We start from the raw sequence: 18,764 nt of genomic DNA, 5'->3' as shown, positions 1-18,764 counted from the left end.
GTCTGAAACAAGCAGAAAAACGCATGGAGAAATTGCGTCAGACAAAACGCGATGTGGGGTATACCGACGGTGACTGTAGAGGGTGAGCCTTCCACGGCCAGAGGAACTGTCCTTGTTTTCGGCAATAAAGCTCCAGAGGGGGGCAAACAAAAGGGGCAGTCTCTGAAGTGATATTGTGATGGTTAAAAATGCAACGGAAAAAGAGCCCGAATGATGCCGGACGTACGTGCCGCATGGTGTTGGGCGCCGAGTCGTTATTTGACCAGCGTTGTGAGATGTGATGCCGCACTAAAATCCCAAGGGGGACAGCGGCTTGATTGGTGACAAAGGTCGCATGTCGGCTGTCTTTGGTCGAGCTTCGTGGGCACCATTCGTTTCGCCTATCGACTCGGAGTCGTTTGGACGTCCACCAGGAGCAGGAACGTCATTCAACTTCAACTCTTCTTTCGCATCCTGCTTGCTGCGGGGTGGGGATGCGTTGCGCACTTCAGTGTTGCTCGTCAGTTGTGCCGGTTCGGCGAGTCCTCTGGGTGGCGGCTGATCGAACCGCTTGTATTCTTCTTCGATGTATTTGGCCTCATTCTTGCATCCCTTCCAGCAGTTTCTCCAATCACAGACCAGAAATCTGAAGCAGAAGGCGTCAATCTTCATGCAGGGCTGGAAGCAGATGCACAAATTGCGAAAGTCCATCTTGTTCTTATCAGAGTGGGCAAGCAAAAGGCTGAGGTGACAGGTAATAGCGAAGAGGAGGTAGTAGTTGAAGGGTGACAAGTTGGCGAGTTCATCAATGAGCAGCTGCGGGACCTCTTCCGAGCCAGCGCATTCTCTTGCAATGCGATCCTGCGATTCCTTAGGAAACAACTCATCTGGCAGCTCTCGCAGCCATGCTTTTAGCATCGAGCCAACGATGTTGATGTCATATAAATCGTCAACCTCGAACAGGTTTACGTCGTGTTCTGAAAAAGGTTAGCACTCATAATGGCGTCCTTGGATGGGGAATAGACGTACGTTCATCAAAACGGCGCTGCCATTTCTTAATTTGAGGGCCACTACCGGGCACACGATACAGCCCTTCAACATCGCAGCCTTTGTAATTAAGGTAGTCAATAGCGCGCCAGGGGAAAGCAGGCATCCAGAATTCCGTTTTGTCGCGTGAGTGCTCTAGTCGTTTTGAAATGCGGGTAAGGCGCGTCTGCTCAACCAAAGGAAGGTTGATGACCTTTAATACATAGTGTTCATCATCGACCGCAGGCTCCCTGTCTGTCGTGCTGCCACTCCTTGTACTCTTGCCGAAGAGACCTTTGCTAAAGATGTCGGCGGCACGGGAGCCACGCAAGCCGCTCAGAAATGTCGACCCGCCATTGTCTTTGTAAGAGGAAGAGTGCATCTTCTGTGTGTTATCGCGCAGATTTTCGCGGCTGGCACTGCCGTTTCGAGTGAGAGCACGATCTTCGGAGCGGTTTCGGATGCTCGAATTCATCATATCCCGGAAAGCGCGATCCTGGGCAACCGGCGCAGTCCTCAGAGGAGCGAAATTGTCGTACAGAATGGGGACGCTGGGTGTGGTTGGGAGGGTGGTAGGGGCGGCCTTGGGACTTGGGCGGTCCTTGTCGCGATTCGATTTTGAGCGTCCGAGTCGGCCAAACGGTTTGACTTTGCGCTGCTTGCTACTGGCGGTTGTGGCGCTGTCGGTGTCGCCGGCGGAAGAGAGTGAAACTTGTGACTGGGACGAGAAGGGCAGATTCGGACGCTGCAGGTCGTCGTGTCCGTAGACTGAGCCTTGAAGGTAAAGAAAAGAACATGTCAGTGGCGGGCAAGCGACAGAAGAGATGGGCGGTTAAACGGCGGACAGGCCGCGGATTCATCGGTGGGGCAAGGAGCACAGGTAACAGAAGGCAGCTGAGGGAAGCACATACCTCCCGGGCACTCCGTCGTCGCAGGATCGCCACTTCTGGGGGCGGCGACGGCGGCGGCGGCGGCGTGATCTTGCTGTTTGTCAAGAAGGGGCTCGGTTGCGGGCAGCGGCTGTGTAGCAACGCGAGGCCCCTTGCTGAAGTGAAAAAAGCCACTCTTGGAAGCCTTCCTGCCCTCTGTTTGAGGATGTGGTTGGCGGGAGGGCTGCTGGGTTGGGCGGGAGAAGGAGTCGAGGTTGGCGTGGGAGGAGTGCGGGAGGGGATAGTCGTCGCGACGATGGTGGGAGGGTGGGAGAGGCTCGCGCGCGGTGGATGGGCGATTGGGAAGAACAGAGGGCTGGCCAAGGGCGGAAATCGCGTCTGTCGATGCTACGCTCGGTGGGTAAGTAGTATTCGGGTCGGTAGCGGTGTCGAGTTTGTCGCGAGTGAGGGCACTGGCAGAGTCTGGCAGCATGAGTGGCTGCGGAGTGGGCTTTCGTCCCATGCTCCTTTTTTTGTACCAACAAAGGGCACAAAGTCGTGGGTAGCTGCGACAGCGGCGGGCGGCGGCGGCGAAGGAGGAGGAGCAGCAGGAGGGAGGCCCGGGGCAATGCCTGGATTAAGCTCCAAACCTAGCAAAGAAAGAGCAGGCGCAGCAGCCTGTTTGCTTCATGAGGCATGTCTGGAAATAAACATACGAGACCAGCATGCAGGCAGGGTTGGTCTACCTAGTTAGCTACTGACTGACGGACAGCAGCACAGCAGGCATGAGGTAAGCGGGTAAGCGGGCAACAAGGAGGGAGGGAGGAGGAGGTACGTGTGTACGTGTGTAGGTACAAAGGTACATTGTCGGGAGAGGAGAGGGGGTCAACCTGCTTCAGAAGAGGTACCGACCTGCCTAGGTGGGCAGAGCAGGCAAGGAGATGATGGCCGCCGAATATCCACGGTCTTTATTTATTTATTTATTTATTTATTTGTTTGTTTGTTTCTTTATTTTTGAGAAGAAAATCAAGCAGAAGCAGACAGTATGGCCGTCTCAATTTGTAGAATTTACTGCCCAGGTCTTTGTGCTGGGATACTGAGATACCATGTTGCTCTACCTGCAATGGCACCTCGCCTGCTCAGGTACCAGGGCGCTTAGACGTGGCGCATGAGATGGCCCTGACGTGTACCTGTTGCATGTGCTTCTTCGGGATACATGGGTATGGTACTAACTATTAGGTACCTATATAACAAAGAGATGTGTGTTCTACCGAGTTACATTGCCTCATTGATAGGTAGGTAGCTTGGAGTGGTTTACTAATGAAAATATCCTACTACGATACAAACGTTGGTATACAACCGTTATTATCTGGAGAGTTGTCATCGGCCGCTAATAAGTGACTGGGGCAGCCACGGCGTTAGCCACGTTACTTATGTGCCTGGGTAGTTGGGTAGGACACGTTCCAGGAACGTCGCAACCAAGTACCAGACATGTTCCAGGGGTTACCAACGAAACAAGATTGCGAGGGGTCGACTGTGCCTAGTTAACAGATAGACTGGGCTATAATGCTACTGAAGCCTCGTGATCGGTAGCCTGATAAGTACACAGCGTCGTTCTGGCGCCTTTCGTGTTCTACGCCTTGTAGCCGTAGTCTGCCCCTGGTCAGGCAGCTATTCACAAGGGATGACCTGTCCAACTACCGACCATTTTGCTACCTACACCCTTTATACTTATATAGTTAAGTCGGATAGAAGGATGCGAGCGAAACAATAAATTATCATGTAACATCAGCGCCAGCGGCCCGCTCCGTTCCTCATGGACACAACTCACTCTACGACCAACACGATGCTCAGAATTAAAGGTCATTATCGCCTGCCCTGTCGTTCGCTCGTTCCATAGCTCTCCTAGCGCCTGTGTTTCTGCCACAATCCACAAGTTTGGCTTTAACCAGATATCTCGGTGCGGATTGAGTAAGGAGCTGTGGTCCTGGGAAGTACCGGTTGTCTGCCTGTTGCTTCGTTCTGCAAGGCTTACACTCGGGACTGAATTGATTCCCATTGATCGGCAGGAATACGTCAGTCAAAAGACATGGAAACAACTTGAAGAATTTGTGAACCGGCATCCCTTGCAGTGCAAGGGTCTCCCCACATTCTCCAGATCAAGGGCCTGGTCGACAGGGTCCGCATGGGTTGTATCCATCACAACACTTTTCTCATCAGTTCAATAAGCACGTTTTCACATTGGACCTTCATTCATACCTCGCCGTCGCCTCATTCCTGGCTGTGGCCCGGATGCTCGCTCTACTTCGTAGATACAATAGTCTTTCTTCACGATGTCTCGCCCTCATTACGGCATGAGACAAGACCATCGCTGCCTCGGCTAGAGCAATTCTGTTTCTCTCGCCAGTCGGCGGTGCCGTGCCACCGGTTGGTGGTGCCGTGTCGGGCGCCGGAGGTGCTCTTCCGGGCGGCCTTTAGGGAACAGTAGAGCTACTTCGCATAAAAGTCACCAGTGATTGTTGTTAGTACTCGATGACATCTGGTCACGACACCGGACTGACATTTCCCTGAGTATCTACAGCCCAACTCCTTGGACTCGGTTGCTGAAGGACTCGAGGATTTGAAATTAGACGAGCGGTTGGGAGTTCAAGCAGTTTTTGGTTTCACGGCTGTACATTACAAATGACGTTGTGATCAATAATAAAGGAGTATTGGTGCGTGCCAATTCCATGGCAGAGCTAGTATCCGTGTAGATCACTTTACCTGTGCATTCAAAAACCATGAGAGGACATATCTATCAGCAAGGCTCACTGCCATCTCCGTCAACTTTTTGCTTGTCTCTCCCTGTACCGCGCCAAGTTGGCTTCGTGCTTCTCGTTCAACCTCTCGACCTCCGCCCTCGCGCCATCCCACGCCTTCCTCTTCCCCTCCTCAAACAGCCGCCAAACCGCCGACGTCAAGACTCCCCTATCAATCATGTTATAAAGCCGATGCTCGCGCCACCAAAACGCCCAGCACGCGCTCCCGAACCACCTCCCGACACGCCTCTCCACCCCCAAGCCCGCCGTCTCGTCCGCCCACGCTAGCCAGGCGCGCATGTCCACCGTCGCCGGGACGATGGTCGCGCGGCGCGCCAGCCCGGCCACGTACGCGGCCTGCGCGTCCATCCAGCGCTCCATCTCGCGCGCCGGCGGTAGCCGCGACCGGCCGCGCCACACCTGCGCGATGCACATGCTGGTCAGGTCGGCCACGGTGAGCGCGCCGGTGGCGAACCACGCGCAGCCGACGAAGGCGAGCGTGTCCGGGCGGTCCAGGGAGAAGACGTTGCGGTAGAGCCGCGGCAGGGGCCGGCCGCGGGCGCCGGGAGCGGCGTCCCAGGCAGGGTCAGCGTACCGCGTAGGGTCGATACGGGAGTCCAGCACGTGGCAGTAGCTGTTCTCGTAGCCGACGCAGCAGACGATGATGTCGGCGCGGACGGTGCTGCCGTCAGTGAGCTCGACCGTGTCGGCGGAGGTGATGCGCAGGATGCCGGCGACGGAGGCGAGCCGGCCGGCGCGTAGGTTGGGGATCAGCAAGTCGTTGATGATGGGGTTGGTGACGGTGGCGGGCGGCGCGTCGTCGAGGCGCCACGCGGGGTCCAGGTCGCCGAAGACGGCTCGCGTGATGCCCCGGAGGACGCGCCCACTGATGACGTCGCGCAGGCCGGGGAGGAGCCAGTCGATGGTGCTTTGTAGACGGATGAGGCGGTGCGTGAGCACGCTGGTCGCGGGCACGCCCTTGAGGTCGCGAGGCAGCTGCGGAAGGTGGTCAGTAGGGCTATAAGCTCACGACTTGCTTGCGTGCGAACATACCACATGTGCCCCTCTGCTGTGCGACAGGTAGACCTCAGATGCGACTCCCACAAGCTCATTTGCGATGTCGGCGCTAGTATTGCCCAACCCTGAGACGATAACTCGTTTACCAGCATAGTCAGATGCTCTAAGGGGGGTTGTCAGTTGAACAGCAAACGCCGTTGTTGTTTGTTAGGAATGCAGAACCTCTGCCCACCTACCTTTTGAACTGCTGTGAGTGCATCACCTCGCCAGCGAACAACTCCTGGCCATCCAGGTGAAAGGTGGTCGGCTTAACATGCGGACCAGTCGCCATGACAACCTTGTCGAAGTACTCCGACGGGGCGCCGTCAATGTCGACTTTCCACCGGCCTGTCTCTTCGTTCTCGGAAATATGCGTGACCGAGGTATTGAGTCTGAAATGCGGCGCGAGCTGAAACCGCTCCACGTACGACTCTATGTACTTTTCAACATCCTTCGCGGAGCAGTGTGTCGGTGTGTCTAGGAGCAGCGCGTTAGACTGATCTCTCAATGGCAAAGATAAGAAGCCAAGAAGCCGCACATACCTTTGGGAAATGGGAAGTCGGTATAGCACATCTGCAGCCGTGGTTAGCTTTACAACCAGTTGGGTTCGTACGGAGCATGACATGCTCTTTCAATAGGAATATTAGCTTGAGTAGCTAGCGCTCGATTAGCTTGAGCGCTCTCAATTGTCCCTGATTTAACATGCAACCAGCTTACATTCTAGGATGCTCAAAGTGGTCTTGTCCTCGGTAAAGTGCCACAGGCCGCCGCAGTACGCGTTCCTCTCAAAGCCGGTAACTTGGAAGCCCTCTTCAACAAGGTTCTTGACTGCTGCGATACCCATGCCCCCTGTGACGTTCATCGAAATGCGAAAATATTAGCGACTTGTTTCTTGACTGGTCCTCAGAATAGCATCACGTAGCCGCCTGGGACCGCGCCTTTGGCTTGGTACCTCGGTGACCACTGGCTTACTTACCAAGGCCGATGACCGCAACGGTCGTCTTTGTTGGCGCCTCCTCCATCGCTTCGTATCAAGATCGCGCCAACAGCACCGTCTCAGCGTCGCTAGATGAGCTAATTTGTCGTGGCGTCTTAATATCTCGTGGATAATAGGGAGGAAATGCTAGCAACTTAATGTTCCTCAGCGCCGACTCTACCTATTGCCTTGGTAGCCAGGGGCCCGCATGCTACCTGACTAGCGCCTGTATCACATGGCTGAGCGATCAAGCACAGGATTGAGGAGGAACATAACACTATATCTTCTTCGTAAATGCCACTGATAATAATGATAATGCATAGGTAGGAAACAAGCATGTTTTCTTTTCAAAAACGATTGCTGCATGTGCCTGAATAATAAAAACAAAGCTAATTCAAATCAGTCTCCTCAGCACCGACCGCAATATCAGCAGACTCCTCGAGCGCCGTCATTGACTTCCTTGGTTTTCTGGCCGAAGGTCGCTTGCCTTTCTGGCTTCTCTTCGCCGGAGTGGCTTTCTGCGCAGACTGCGGTACCTCGGCGAGCGTATCTAGGGCAGGATCAATGAGGTTCTCGGTCTCAGCCTCAATCTGCGCGTTGGCCTCCATGTCTACCCCATCGACGTCGTCATCATTCGGTTTTGCCGGATCCACGTCGTCGTCCTGCATATCTTCCAGGGTAAGCTTCTCGGAGCTGGTGCTTTTTCGCGACTCTCTCCTCCCGGCCGGGACTTGAGCTAGCAGCACCATCTCCTCATCATCGTCCCAGCCTTCTCCCCCAATGTTTGGGAGTTCTCCATTTTGGTCGTATTCGTCCACCAGGTATTGGGCACACTCCTGTACTTGTTTTATGGCGGAGCCAGGGACAGACTTGAGCAGGCGACTCCACACGAGCTCTTGCGTAGCTCGCTGCCAGGAGCTGCGGAATTGTTTGTCGCACAGCTTCTGCCACGGAATCTTGGCGGTAATAGAGGCTTGTGTGGACTTGATTGCAAGCACCAGGCGATACTTTTCGGTATCAGGCATCTCTTCAAGTTGACGGCGAGCCTTGTCCAGTCTTAGAGAAATGGTCGACTCGGATTCAGACGAGGCGGGCTTGACCTTGCTTTCGCCTCGTGATTTCATTGACTTCCACTTGGTCATGCACTGCAGGCGGCTTCTCGTACGTTTCATGTTCTCGCTGATACCCTGCCAGTCGACATGATCCTCATCCGTTCTGTTCGGATCCAACTTGTCGGGATCCTCTCTGCGCATTCTCGCAACCTCCTCCAAGGCCATGTTAACAAACTTTGTGAGACCCGCTTCCTCATCGCTATCCCAGCCCGCCTTCTTCTGTTTTTCACCACATACAACGTAGTTTCGAAAACGGTCGCGAACATCCTCGGCGTGACGATTGATGAGTGCGCCAATCTCGGACCACTTGTGGCCAATTTTGTCAACGAGCTCGGACAGCTCTTTGTGTTGTTCGTCAGTCCAGGTGCCTCGCGCAACATAATTGTGAAACTTTTTGCGCGCCGTGTTGATGACTTTTTGTCGGTGGCGATCCGGGCATTCGTCAAAAATGCGACTCCAGAGCTTAGCATGCAGTTCTCCAGCAGTGGTTCCACCACGGGCTTGGATCATCTAGATAAAGAGATATTGGTATTTAGCCATCACATGATTTGACAAGCCCAGCGTACCTCGTTTACTTCGCGTTGTTCCAGATCATGTTCCACTCTGAAGCCCTCAATCGCATCGGCAATGCGTTGTAATTCGAATGTGGTGAATTGGCCCGTCGTGTAGGTCCGTCGATCGGGCTCATGACTGTGATCAGCCTCATCGCTGTGGTCTTGCAGCCGGTCAGCTTTCTGTTTTCGCCTGAAGCCCTTCTTCGCCTTCTTCGCGCGCCGAGGTGGCGCATTCAGGTTTTCGAAAGCTTCCGGTGGTAGCGCTGGTAAAGGCGCCTCAAAATAGGTCGGCTTGGATTTCTTGCGTGTGGACGGGGCGCGTCGTGGTCTTGACGTAGCTCCGTCAGTTGATGTCTGCGTTTGTGCCTCTGTCGGTGCCTCTGTCGGCAACTCTGCTGGCGCTTCTGTCGGTGACTCTGCCCGCGATTCTGTCCGTGCTTCGTCCATTTCGTTATGCGTAGACTGGTTCGCGGCGTATTCTTGAGAGGCTTCTCGGGCAACAAATTCGGAATCGCTCTCAATATCCCTGGCGCCGGCATTGGTGCGGCTATCAGCCTCAGCCTCAGCCAATGAGTCGCGCCGATCCGATCGCAACACGGGGGACGAGTCGGGAATGTCTCGTTGATCCTCCTCGTCGGCGATGCTGTCAAGCGCAGCATCACGCGATTTGCGCTTCTTTTTGCGCTTCTTGTCGGGAGAGGAAACACTCTTGCGCTTCTTGTTGCTGGTCCCGTTCAGCGGGGAGAGATGCTTGCGCTTCTTCGCCGACCCCTGCGACAAGGAACCGCGGTTCAACAGCTCCGAGTCGTGAAAGTCGGGCTCCGAGTCGCTGTTGTCGCGGGCGCTGCTGCCTCGGGGCGGCAGATCCTGCGAACTTGCCAACATATCTTCGACGTCCATAGTCACGGAACCAAAGAAGAAGAATAGTGAAGTGCCAATGTTTTCGCGAGAATCTGATCTGAGCCAGATAACTAGAAACGAAAGGCAAACGCGTTGGTTGGCTGGGGAGTGTCAGGGTGGGCGGGGCGAGGGTGGGACCCGTTTCTTTGCCTGGTATTTTAGGCACAGATCATCTATCTGTACGCACAGCTTCTCCTGATGTGTTAATTAGTACAGGGTAAGGGGCCGAAAGTACGCAACAACAATATAGGACAGTGATTCATATTAAATGCGCTTTACCAAATATATCGAGTGGTTGTTTGAATGATTGATTGACTGATTGAGCTGCAACTCCAGCTCACAAGTACTGGAGGCCAAGCGAGATCAGGAAACCCCCGGCGCAGTGCCCAGGCGAAGGAAAAAAAGATCTTCCTTTCATACCATACAGTCAATAGTGAACTAGTAAAGTCTTTAGTAGATACTTATCAAACCTACCTAGCAACATAAAGTCAATGCAGCAGCATTCCTTCGTGCCAGACAGGTCCCTCGTTAATCCAGGCACAAATACCTTCTACACTGGACTGCCTAAAACGGCATCTCCGCCAGCCGCACCTAATACATGCCGTGCCCACGGCATGTTCAAATGCTGCCATTCCGCATGGTGACCTTTTACAGTCGTCAAAGTTGTACAAGTAGTGAGACCTGTATTTTCGGTCCGTCATACCGACCGTGACAGATCATGGCGTTGCTGTCTGCTGGCTCCGTGGACGGATATCCACCGTGTCCGGATCTTCAGGTCTAAGAGTAGCAACACGAGCAGGCTGTTCTCGACTGACGACGAAGCGCGGGGAACCCCCCAAAATAAAGTGGTTTAAAAAGTGGTTTCTATTTTACAGGGGAGCTTCAAAGTCTAAAACCCTGCTTTCGGGCCTGAGAGCGGTGTAAAGGCCGTCGCCGACATCGCCGTCGCCGACTCTTCTCCTCAGCCGAGTTGCGCATGCCGAACTGTTCTTGCTTATAAATGCACATTGCATTTAACAATTCATTTCCCATTCATCTTCGCATTCAATTCTCTTTTGCCTCCATCAACTCTCGTCCTCATTCTATTTAGAGGGGCGATTCCCCCTCTCAGCCCCGGCTTTCCCGCCCCAGCAAAGCCCGCCCGCGTGGAAATCGACCACCTCCAATTTTTCAGAGCAGGTTCTTCACGAAGAAGTTCAGCATGAACTCTACCATTCTGCAGAGCCTCGTGGCGGTGCAGTCGGCGGAGCCCGCACGCCGCTTATCCTCCGAGACCGCGGCGGCGCTCCATGCACCACTGCCGGCGCTGCACCAGACCCGATCCGCCCCTCCGGCGCCGACCAAGGACCGCCTCGAGCTCCGGCCGCTGCCGACTCCCGCCGATCCTAGCGGCCCGGCCGACGCTATAGCAACAGCCGCGCCGCTGCCGCTCCACGACGACCTAGAGATGATGAGTCGCCCCGGCACGCCCGACGACCCGCCGGCCGACGCCGCCGTCGTCGTGCCCACCGTCTGGGAGCCGTACATGAACCGCTTCCGGCTTCTCCTGACCTGCGCCACCGCTCTCGCCGAGGGCATGAGCGACAGCGCCGCCGGCGCCCTCATCCCCTACATGGAAAAGTCAGCCCTCCTTTTCTTCTCCCGTCCAAGCCTCCCCTTTCCTCAGCTAACAACCACCCAGGTACTACGACATTGGCTACGCCCAGGTTTCGCTCATCTTCGTCGGGCAGGCGCTCGGATTCGTCGTCGCCGCGCTGTTCCTCGACAGCCTGCGGCACTCCCTCGGGCACGCGCGCACGCTCGGCCTCGCGCAGGCGCTCATGGCGCTCAGCTACGCGCCCATGATCGCCGGCGCGCCCTTCCCCGTCGTCGTGCTCGCCTTCTTCGCCGTCGGCTTCGGCATCGCCGTCAACGTCGCCATCGCCAACACCTTTTGCGGCAGCCTCGCCGGCGGCACCTTTGTCCTCGGCTGCATGCACGGCTGCTACGGGCTCGGCGGCGTCTCCGGCCCGCTGGTCGCCACCAGCATCGTCGCCGCCGCCGGCGCGCCCTGGACGCGGTACTACGTGCTCACCGCGGGTGTCTTTGCGCTGAGCGTGGGCGCCGCGCTGTGGGCGTTTAAGGGATACGACGCGGAGCTGCAGCACGGCGGTGGTGGCGCGGCGGCGACCACCCGGAGAGAGGCGCTCTGGAGCATGTTTGGCTCGATGCGGACGCGCCTGGTGCTGCTTGGCGCCACGTTCATCTTCTGCTACCAGGGCGCCGAGGTATCCATCTCGGGCTGGGTCATCTCGTTCCTCATCTCGGCGCGCGACGGCACGCCCGCGTCCGTCGGCTACGTGACCGCGGGCTTTTGGGGGGGCATCACGCTCGGCCGGTTCCTGCTGGTCGCGCCCGCGCAGCGCGTCGGCGAGCGGCGCTTCGTCTACGGCCTGGTGATCGGCGCGCTCATCTTCGAGCTGCTCGTCTGGCTCGTCCCCAACGTCATTGGCAACGCCGTCGCCGTGTCTATTGTGGGCGTCCTGCTCGGGCCGGTCTACCCGTGCGCAATGTCGGCGTTCCTGCGCGGCATGGCGCCGAGGGAGACGCTCAGCGGCATGGGCACCATCAGCGCATTCGGGAGCATGGGCGGTGCCGTCTGGCCGTTCATCGTAGGGTTGATCGCGCAGGCGGTTGGTACGTGGGTGCTGCACCCGATTGTCATCTTCTTGTTCCTTTGCATGCTGCTATGCTGGTATGGCATCCCGGAGCCAAAGAGACGAAACGAGTAATGAAAGAGGAAAGGCCATTGTTTTTTCCTTTTTGCAAATACGACGGGTTCGAATTTTAGGTACATATGTATATATTTCTATCATAAGTCTTTCAATAAATAATTACTATAGTTGGTCATAATGTCATTGGCATAGTTCAGACGCAGATCTTAGCGGTGATGTTGAGCGGCTCGGGGCAGTGAAGCACCCTGGCGCCGTTCTTGCTGTAGCAGCTCGCATCGTTGGGCTTGCAATCAAAGGAATCACAGCCGGAACCAGCGCTCAGAGTGTTGTGCTTGTCAGCCCAGGGGTTGCCGTTGACGTTGCTGAACTCGTCTGTGTCGAGGATGGTCAGCGATCGATTCTTCAAGAATAGTAGTTGCAGGCTCTGCATGGGGGACTTACAGTAGGCCAGATCAGGGTTCTTGCCGAAGGAGTAGCCGTACTGGAGGACGTTGTCAAAGTTGCGCGACTTGGAGATCTTGACGGTCTACGTGAGATGTGTTAGCAGCAACTCTTCACTTCTCTTTACAGCGAGGTGGATTTTAGCAAAGGGTGGTTGAGACGGTCAGCACGTACCGTTCCGTAGTAGCGGAAAGCCTCCTTGAAGTACTCTCCGGGCTTGACGGTGTAGAGCACACCAGGGGCGTGGTTGTCATAGGGGAAGGACTCGACGTAGACGGTATGGTCACAGTGGTTCTCGACGTAGGCGTACTGGGCAGAGGCAAGACCGACGGCGGCGACGATGGAGAGGATGGAAGCCTTCATTGTGAATGTAATTGGTTTTTGTGAAGATGGAAAATAAGAGAAGAGAAATGAGGTCTTTGATGCTGTATTGCTTTGATGGGTGGATGCTGATGGAGATGGAGATGGTTCAATCACAGCATGAGCAGGATCACCAGGTCCTTAAATAGTTTTTTCATGGCCTACATCGTTCGGCTCATCGCGGATGCCGAATATGGGTTACATTGAGCTCGCAGCAGTATGTTCAATAAGGCTGGCTACACAATGCAGCGAGAACATCAGGCATTCACCTCGAAGGGTTGCCTTGCTGCCCGGGCCCCAGTAGTATCGTGGGACGGAAGTGTCCGCGGTAGCTGGTCTGCCAGTAGCTCACCAAGGATACGAGCGAAGAGGATCCTACGCTGACTGACTTCATGCGTGCATCATGCTCGTATTCTGCGTCAACATCGAAAGAGAATTAGTTCCGGTCAGTCAACAAGAAGACTAGCTAGCCTCTGGATCCAGCCCTCACCGATCTGTCCCGCCGAACCGCGCTGTCCACATGACATCATTGGCAGCCTTCCGGGGTTCACGGAATTGATGTTCCCTCAGCACTGGGGCGCGCCAAGAATAAAAGCTGTCTGGTGCAGAGGCGAGCCCTGCCTTGTATTGGCTCGCATCGAGGATGCATAGTGCGGAGCTGCCCTCTCACCCACACCGCGAGCCTTGATGCAAACTTGACCGTATCTGGCGGGATTCGTGAGAAGAAGCTCTGTTAGGTACATTCTTAATGTCTTGCTCCGTGGGAAAATTTGTAAAGAGACGAGCTTACTGAGGAGTAGAGAGTGATCTAAAGGGCTGAGAACAGACACTATTTTTAGCAGCGACCCCGCAAAGTTCAATGCTCCCAAGACCCAAGACAGTTCAGGTTTGGGGTCGCTCTCTTCTCTATTATGATGATGCCAAGCCATAATATCTCCGGCTTCCCCTCCAAGCGTCCCGTTTTATTCTCCTCCGTCGTTCGACGGCGTGATCCCAAGCGTCATGGGGCTGTCATGTCTCGTATACGGCTCTAAGCTGAAGCCCATTGCAGATCACCAAAAAAACCGTGTAAGCGAGAGGGGAAAAAAAGCAACGACCTAATAAACATTTAAGCACTGTAGATGTGAAGCTATTCTCGCCCATCTTCCTATTTTGCTACTATTATGCCCAGGAAATTCTACGAATACCTTTCTCTACTCTTCCGCGAGACCCTGTTATCTTTTTAGCGTTCCCAAGAACAAGGCTGAAGGAAGCCCGATGTTGAATTCCGAGGTCTGCAAGGCTGGCCAGTCGATTAGTATCCTCTTTCGAGCTCGTTTACTATTGCGTGTAGCCGCGTCGTATTGGGATTCAATTCTCTCAGAATTGCTAGAAAGCCGAGTGTCGTTCATGATATGCATAGAAGGCTCAGGCTGAACGGCATGACAACACATTCAAGCTGCACAGCAGCCTCACAACAAGCGAGCCTACTTGTTCGTCAAAAACTCAGGCTCACTCAGCCCAGGCTCGCTCAGCCCAGACTCAATTTGCGAACACGACGTCTTTTGCTGAGAAAAAAAAAACATTGCTGTGCTGCGAGACCTTTGAGCAAGAGGCGGGGCAGCGCTGACAGCCGTAACAACTATCAGGCTTGTAAGGTATTGATGAAATTATCTATTTGCTATGAAATCAGAGGATGCGTCTGATTCTCTATATCCTTTCTATAAATCTCTATTTTTCCCTTTATTTTCCCATCTCTACTATTGTCTTTTATCGTTCATTTTCGTTTCACATGCTGAGGGCTGTATTCTTAAATGCGTCCGCGAGCAGCTTCTTGCAGGGTAATTTTACCAGCCGCAATGTCTTTGACAGTTTGGCCAATGCTGGTCCAGTCGCGGAACGTAACGAACGGAACCTTCGCATTTTCGCACCAAGTGACAAGATCTAACAGGAGATTAGCAGACTTTTCGGGGATGTCTCTTGACAAAAGCCACTTACCTTTGCCTTCTTTGGCAAAGAGCAGGTCTGTCTCCTTGGCCGCCGACAAGTCCGACACCCCGTCGCCGGCGTAGAACATGATGGGCCGCGCGGGCAGTGACGAGTACTTGCGAATCTCGATGGACTTGTCGTGGCCGTGGACGCTGTCGTCGTGGAAGATAATCTTCCAGCCGCCCTCCTCGTTGATGCCGCGCCCCTCCGCGGTCGGCGCCACGTCGTTGCTGACGATCTGCATGTCCCATTCGCCGGCGCCGAGCATCTTGTCGAGCAGGGCGCGGATGACGGGCTCCATGCCGCCGCTGAGGATGACGATGGGGACGTTGTTGTCTCGCGCCCAGTGGTAAAAGTCCTTGAAGCCCGGGTCGAGGCGGATGTGCGTGAGGAGCAGCCGCAGGCACTCGTCAAAGGGCGTGCGCACGCTGTCCAGCATGGAGTAGAAGACGTCGCGGAAGTGGGCGCGGCCGGCGAGGACCTCGTGGTTGTCGGCCTCGCGCTTGGCGGCGCCGCAGCCCAGGTTGTCGATCATGTAGTCGTTGGAGTCGGCCGTGGTGATTGTGCCGTCGAAGTCGGTGAAGAAGATGAACTTGGGGTTGTTGGCCAGCGCCGGCGTGTCGGTGTTGAGAGAACCCATGACGGCGTCGTTTGCGGATGAGAGTAAGCGGCGATTTGCGGACAAGAAAATACAGTAGAGGACAAACACGACACCAGTCTCTGTGGTTGAAAATGCTCTATGGCAAAATATTATGGAAGGAAGAGAATTGGCGCAACATGATTAGAGTCGACATGTTGATCCCATCGGCAAACACCGAATCGATAAGACGAAAGGCAGTTCCACAAATGAGGATAAAAATCCACAAAAGTATGCTCGAGCGTCATTATCAATGGCCTACTGGGTGTAACTATACACAGCCACTGAAAAAAAAAAAGACTCAAGCAACTTATTTGGTCCAAACTTCTCGCTGGACCCGGCAAAACGTCATTTTGTCAATTGAGGGTCCTCCAAGCTGCCCCCCCAACAAGTACCTGGGTACCTGCCAACCCACGTACCAACAGGGTTGTCCAGGTACCAAAAGCGGTCAGGGCGGGACGGAGAGGAGAGGCTTGACTTTAGCTAAGCCATTGATTGATCTTGAGACACAATTTAACTAGCTACCACTGCATTGAGTTTCGGCAACCACACGTTCTTCTCGACGGCATTGCTCCGGGACACAGACGCTACTTGACAGCGACGTTGTCACCCGCCGGCAGATCAATCGCTCGTCGAGATGCACCCCTTGGCAGGGACAGCCGCTCGCGTGACGATGCGGAGGAGCATTTTGGCCGCCGCGAGCTGGACCGCGATGCCTCGAATAACCTTGCGACAGCAGCTTCACAAACCCAGCATAGCTTCTGCTAATTCCCGCTGCCTATACTCGACATCCCCGCCGCCGTCTGACAAAGACACGCACACGACTCGGGAAAATGCCGCCGCCAGCCTGCCGTCCGCCGCCGAGAGCCGACGCAGCGCGCTCAACACCAAATTCAGCGAAGCCATGGACAGGCTGCAGGCGCGGGCGCTGACAGCCTCGCAGACGCTCAACGACGTGACCGGGTACTCCTCGATCGAGACGATCAAGGCCGACAATGACGCGATGGAGCGGACGCTGGGCGCCGCGCAGGAGCGGGTGCGGAGCGCGCGGGCGGCGTACAAGACGTCCAACACGAAGCGCGCGGCGACGCAGCGCGAGGTGACGACGCTGCTGGCGCGCAAGGACACGTGGACGCCGGCGGACCTGGAGCGGTTCACGGAGCTGTACCGGACGGACCACGTGCTCGAGGGCGCGGTGGCCTCCGCGCAGGAGGCGCTGACCACGGCCGAGGCCGACGAGCAGGGCCTCAACCAGCGCCTCAACGCGGGCATCCTCAAGCGCTACCACGAGGAGCAGATCTGGAGCGACCGCATCCGCCGCGCGAGCACCTGGGGCACCTGGGGCCTCATGGGCATGAACTTTGTGTTGTTCGTCCTGCTGCAGTTCTTCGCGGAGCCGTGGCGCCGCAGGAGGCTGGTCCGCGGCGTCGTCGAGCACGAGGGCGAGGTGCTGGCGGGCGTGAGGGCGGAGATTGAGGCGCTCAGGACGGGCTTGGAACACAAGATGGACGCGGCGCTGCGGAGTCGTGCGGAGGAGGGGGAGATGGCGACGACGACGACGACGACGACGACGACGACAGCACCGGAAAAGGAGGGCAAGGGTGAGGCGGAAACTTTGATAGGGCCGGCGCAAGCGACGACTTGGGGCGAGTTCTTGCAGGATCCGGCGCGGTGGAGGGCGGCGGCATCGGATCTCTGCAGTGAGAGGCAGGTTCACCTGCGCATGAAGGATGCGACGACGCTCGTGCTCCAAGGCGCCGTAGCCGGGGCCGCGATTGTCGGCAGCATAGCAGTGCTGGCGGCACGATAGACGGCACGTGTACATACATCCACGACCGACTCCCTCCCTGTACATGGAAGCCCCATCCCCCTTTTTTTTTACCACATTGGGTTGTAAGACTAGAGCATTGTAGGAGAGATTTAGTCACATGAGCGAATTTGACCATTGATTCCATATACGAGAGGGAGGAGGCTGTGATGGACCCATTGGAAGAAGCTCAACAAAAAGTGATGCGGCTGTACCTCAAATTCAGGGTGCAACTTATTTCGTCATGCCGCCATGCCTTCGGGCTGGTATGTGGCGCAGCAGGCAGGCAGCCAGGGCTTTCCGGCCGCAGCCGCCAGGCTTGACACCACACGCACAAAAAAAAAGAGGGTGCAAATCGTTGGGGCATTTTCTTAACATTGCCGTTTTTAGAAGGAAAATCCGGGTTATCGGCAAAGTCAGGGTCTGAGGAGCACGAACCCGTCGGCGCCAGGGCCAACAGACGTCACCTCGTGTTGGGTGTGAATGGAGGCCGCCGTGGTCATGCTCAGAGCGTATAATTCTTGATTCTTGAGATTATTTGTTTTATGGGTTTTGGTCACGCGGGTCAATTAATGAGAGGCCTCCTCGGTGTTGAGATGGGGAAGAGCCAGTCTTCGGAACAAGTTGTCAAAGGTAAGAGTAACTACGGAAAGTGACGGTCGTAGGAATAATGCAGAGACTGAAGGTAGTAAGGATAGCTATGTAGGCAACGTAGGTAAGTAAGCCCTAGACCAATATTTCCCTATATAATGCGTATGCTTTTTTCTTCTAAAAACAATGACCACAATTTGTGCATTTTAAAATCAGGTCATCAAGATATGGAATCTGCATTACTGGTGGGCACCTTTTTTTTATCTTGCGCGGGGGAACTCGTGTGAGGGGCAATTTATTGCCAATTTGGGTAGCAAGTTTCGGGCAGGGGTTGCTCGGCTAACATTTCCGCGGGTTAACTAGGTAGGAAAACAACAAAGCGAAGGGACGGAGAGGAGAGTAAACTGGGTGGGAGCTAGACAGTCAAAGAGCAGGCATGCAATCAAAGCATTTGCAGATTTGTCTTGTGCAACTGTAATATGCCTGTAACGTAGATGATGACTGTTGGTGATGAATTGGTAGCACAAGTTGGGTCGGCGCGTATGAGGACCAGCAACTGGTGCGCTACAGATGCATGCAAGTGGAAGAGGTTCGAGGGTTCAGGTGCCTGGCCAGCATGGCCCATGTTATGCCGCAGGAACGATGGGCTGCAATTCCTGCAAAGTGTAACGCAGCGATAAGGTAAGTTCCAGTCGACTGTTAGCCGAATAAGAAACAGAGGTAGTCTTGTTATTGTCTTGGTGCTGTGGGCAGACGTTGGGCGCTGGCTCCAGATCAACAACGGTCGGTGCTGGTTGGCTCGGCTCCAGAGGTTTCGGGACATTTTTACAGCGGGCAACGGCGCTACAAGTCGTCGTTGGCGGGCCTGCCAAACACCGGACGCCACAGCCCACCCAGGCAACGAAAGAAAAACCCCGCCAACTGCCAGGTGGAAAAGAGGCAGAGAGGCCTTCCGCGCCACGGCACAGCACAGTTC

At 55.3% G+C, this 18,764-nt stretch overlaps 7 protein-coding genes across 7 annotated transcripts; 2 read left to right on the top strand and 5 right to left on the bottom strand.

Moving 5' to 3' along the window:
• Nucleotides 1-288: 288 nt before the first annotated feature.
• ISF_02822 (rho GTPase activator) lies at nucleotides 289-2,367 on the bottom strand (the record flags this gene model as incomplete). The annotated part of the gene is made up of 3 exons (XM_018846428.1): nucleotides 289-956; nucleotides 1,009-1,779; nucleotides 1,917-2,367. The coding sequence occupies 3 exons, from the start codon at nucleotides 2,365-2,367 to the stop codon at nucleotides 289-291; spliced, it is 1,890 nt and encodes a 629-aa protein (XP_018706156.1).
• A 2,329-nt stretch (nucleotides 2,368-4,696) lies between these two features.
• On the bottom strand, nucleotides 4,697-6,750 carry ISF_02821 (dimethylaniline monooxygenase 2; the record flags this gene model as incomplete). Its single annotated transcript, XM_018846427.1, has 6 exons — nucleotides 4,697-5,668; nucleotides 5,726-5,852; nucleotides 5,926-6,205; nucleotides 6,271-6,301; nucleotides 6,438-6,577; nucleotides 6,705-6,750. The coding sequence occupies 6 exons, from the start codon at nucleotides 6,748-6,750 to the stop codon at nucleotides 4,697-4,699; spliced, it is 1,596 nt and encodes a 531-aa protein (XP_018706155.1).
• A 343-nt stretch (nucleotides 6,751-7,093) lies between these two features.
• On the bottom strand, nucleotides 7,094-9,270 carry ISF_02820 (Myb transcription factor; the record flags this gene model as incomplete). The annotated part of the gene is made up of 2 exons (XM_018846426.1): nucleotides 7,094-8,326; nucleotides 8,383-9,270. 2 exons carry the CDS (start codon nucleotides 9,268-9,270, stop codon nucleotides 7,094-7,096), a joined length of 2,121 nt encoding a protein of 706 aa, XP_018706154.1.
• Nucleotides 9,271-10,471: 1,201 nt separating this feature from the next.
• On the top strand, nucleotides 10,472-12,041 carry ISF_02819 (Major facilitator superfamily domain, general substrate transporter; the record flags this gene model as incomplete). Its single annotated transcript, XM_018846425.1, has 2 exons — nucleotides 10,472-10,890; nucleotides 10,952-12,041. 2 exons carry the CDS (start codon nucleotides 10,472-10,474, stop codon nucleotides 12,039-12,041), a joined length of 1,509 nt encoding a protein of 502 aa, XP_018706153.1.
• A 136-nt stretch (nucleotides 12,042-12,177) lies between these two features.
• Nucleotides 12,178-12,788, bottom strand: ISF_02818 (hypothetical protein; the record flags this gene model as incomplete). Its single annotated transcript, XM_018846424.1, has 3 exons — nucleotides 12,178-12,356; nucleotides 12,426-12,510; nucleotides 12,600-12,788. 3 exons carry the CDS (start codon nucleotides 12,786-12,788, stop codon nucleotides 12,178-12,180), a joined length of 453 nt encoding a protein of 150 aa, XP_018706152.1.
• A 1,786-nt stretch (nucleotides 12,789-14,574) lies between these two features.
• Nucleotides 14,575-15,393, bottom strand: ISF_02817 (Phosphoserine phosphatase; the record flags this gene model as incomplete). Its single annotated transcript, XM_018846423.1, has 2 exons — nucleotides 14,575-14,708; nucleotides 14,763-15,393. The coding sequence occupies 2 exons, from the start codon at nucleotides 15,391-15,393 to the stop codon at nucleotides 14,575-14,577; spliced, it is 765 nt and encodes a 254-aa protein (XP_018706151.1).
• A 709-nt stretch (nucleotides 15,394-16,102) lies between these two features.
• Nucleotides 16,103-17,200, top strand: ISF_02816 (Mitochondrial distribution and morphology family 33; the record flags this gene model as incomplete). Its single annotated transcript, XM_018846422.1, has 1 exon — nucleotides 16,103-17,200. One exon carries the CDS (start codon nucleotides 16,103-16,105, stop codon nucleotides 17,198-17,200), a length of 1,098 nt encoding a protein of 365 aa, XP_018706150.1.
• Nucleotides 17,201-18,764: the final 1,564 nt, after the last annotated feature.

This window comes from Cordyceps fumosorosea, assembly GCF_001636725.1.
Source record: "Cordyceps fumosorosea ARSEF 2679 chromosome Unknown scaffold_5, whole genome shotgun sequence".
Taxonomy (NCBI): Eukaryota; Fungi; Ascomycota; class Sordariomycetes; order Hypocreales; family Cordycipitaceae; genus Cordyceps; species Cordyceps fumosorosea.
This window is presented reverse-complemented; position numbering and strand designations above follow the sequence as displayed.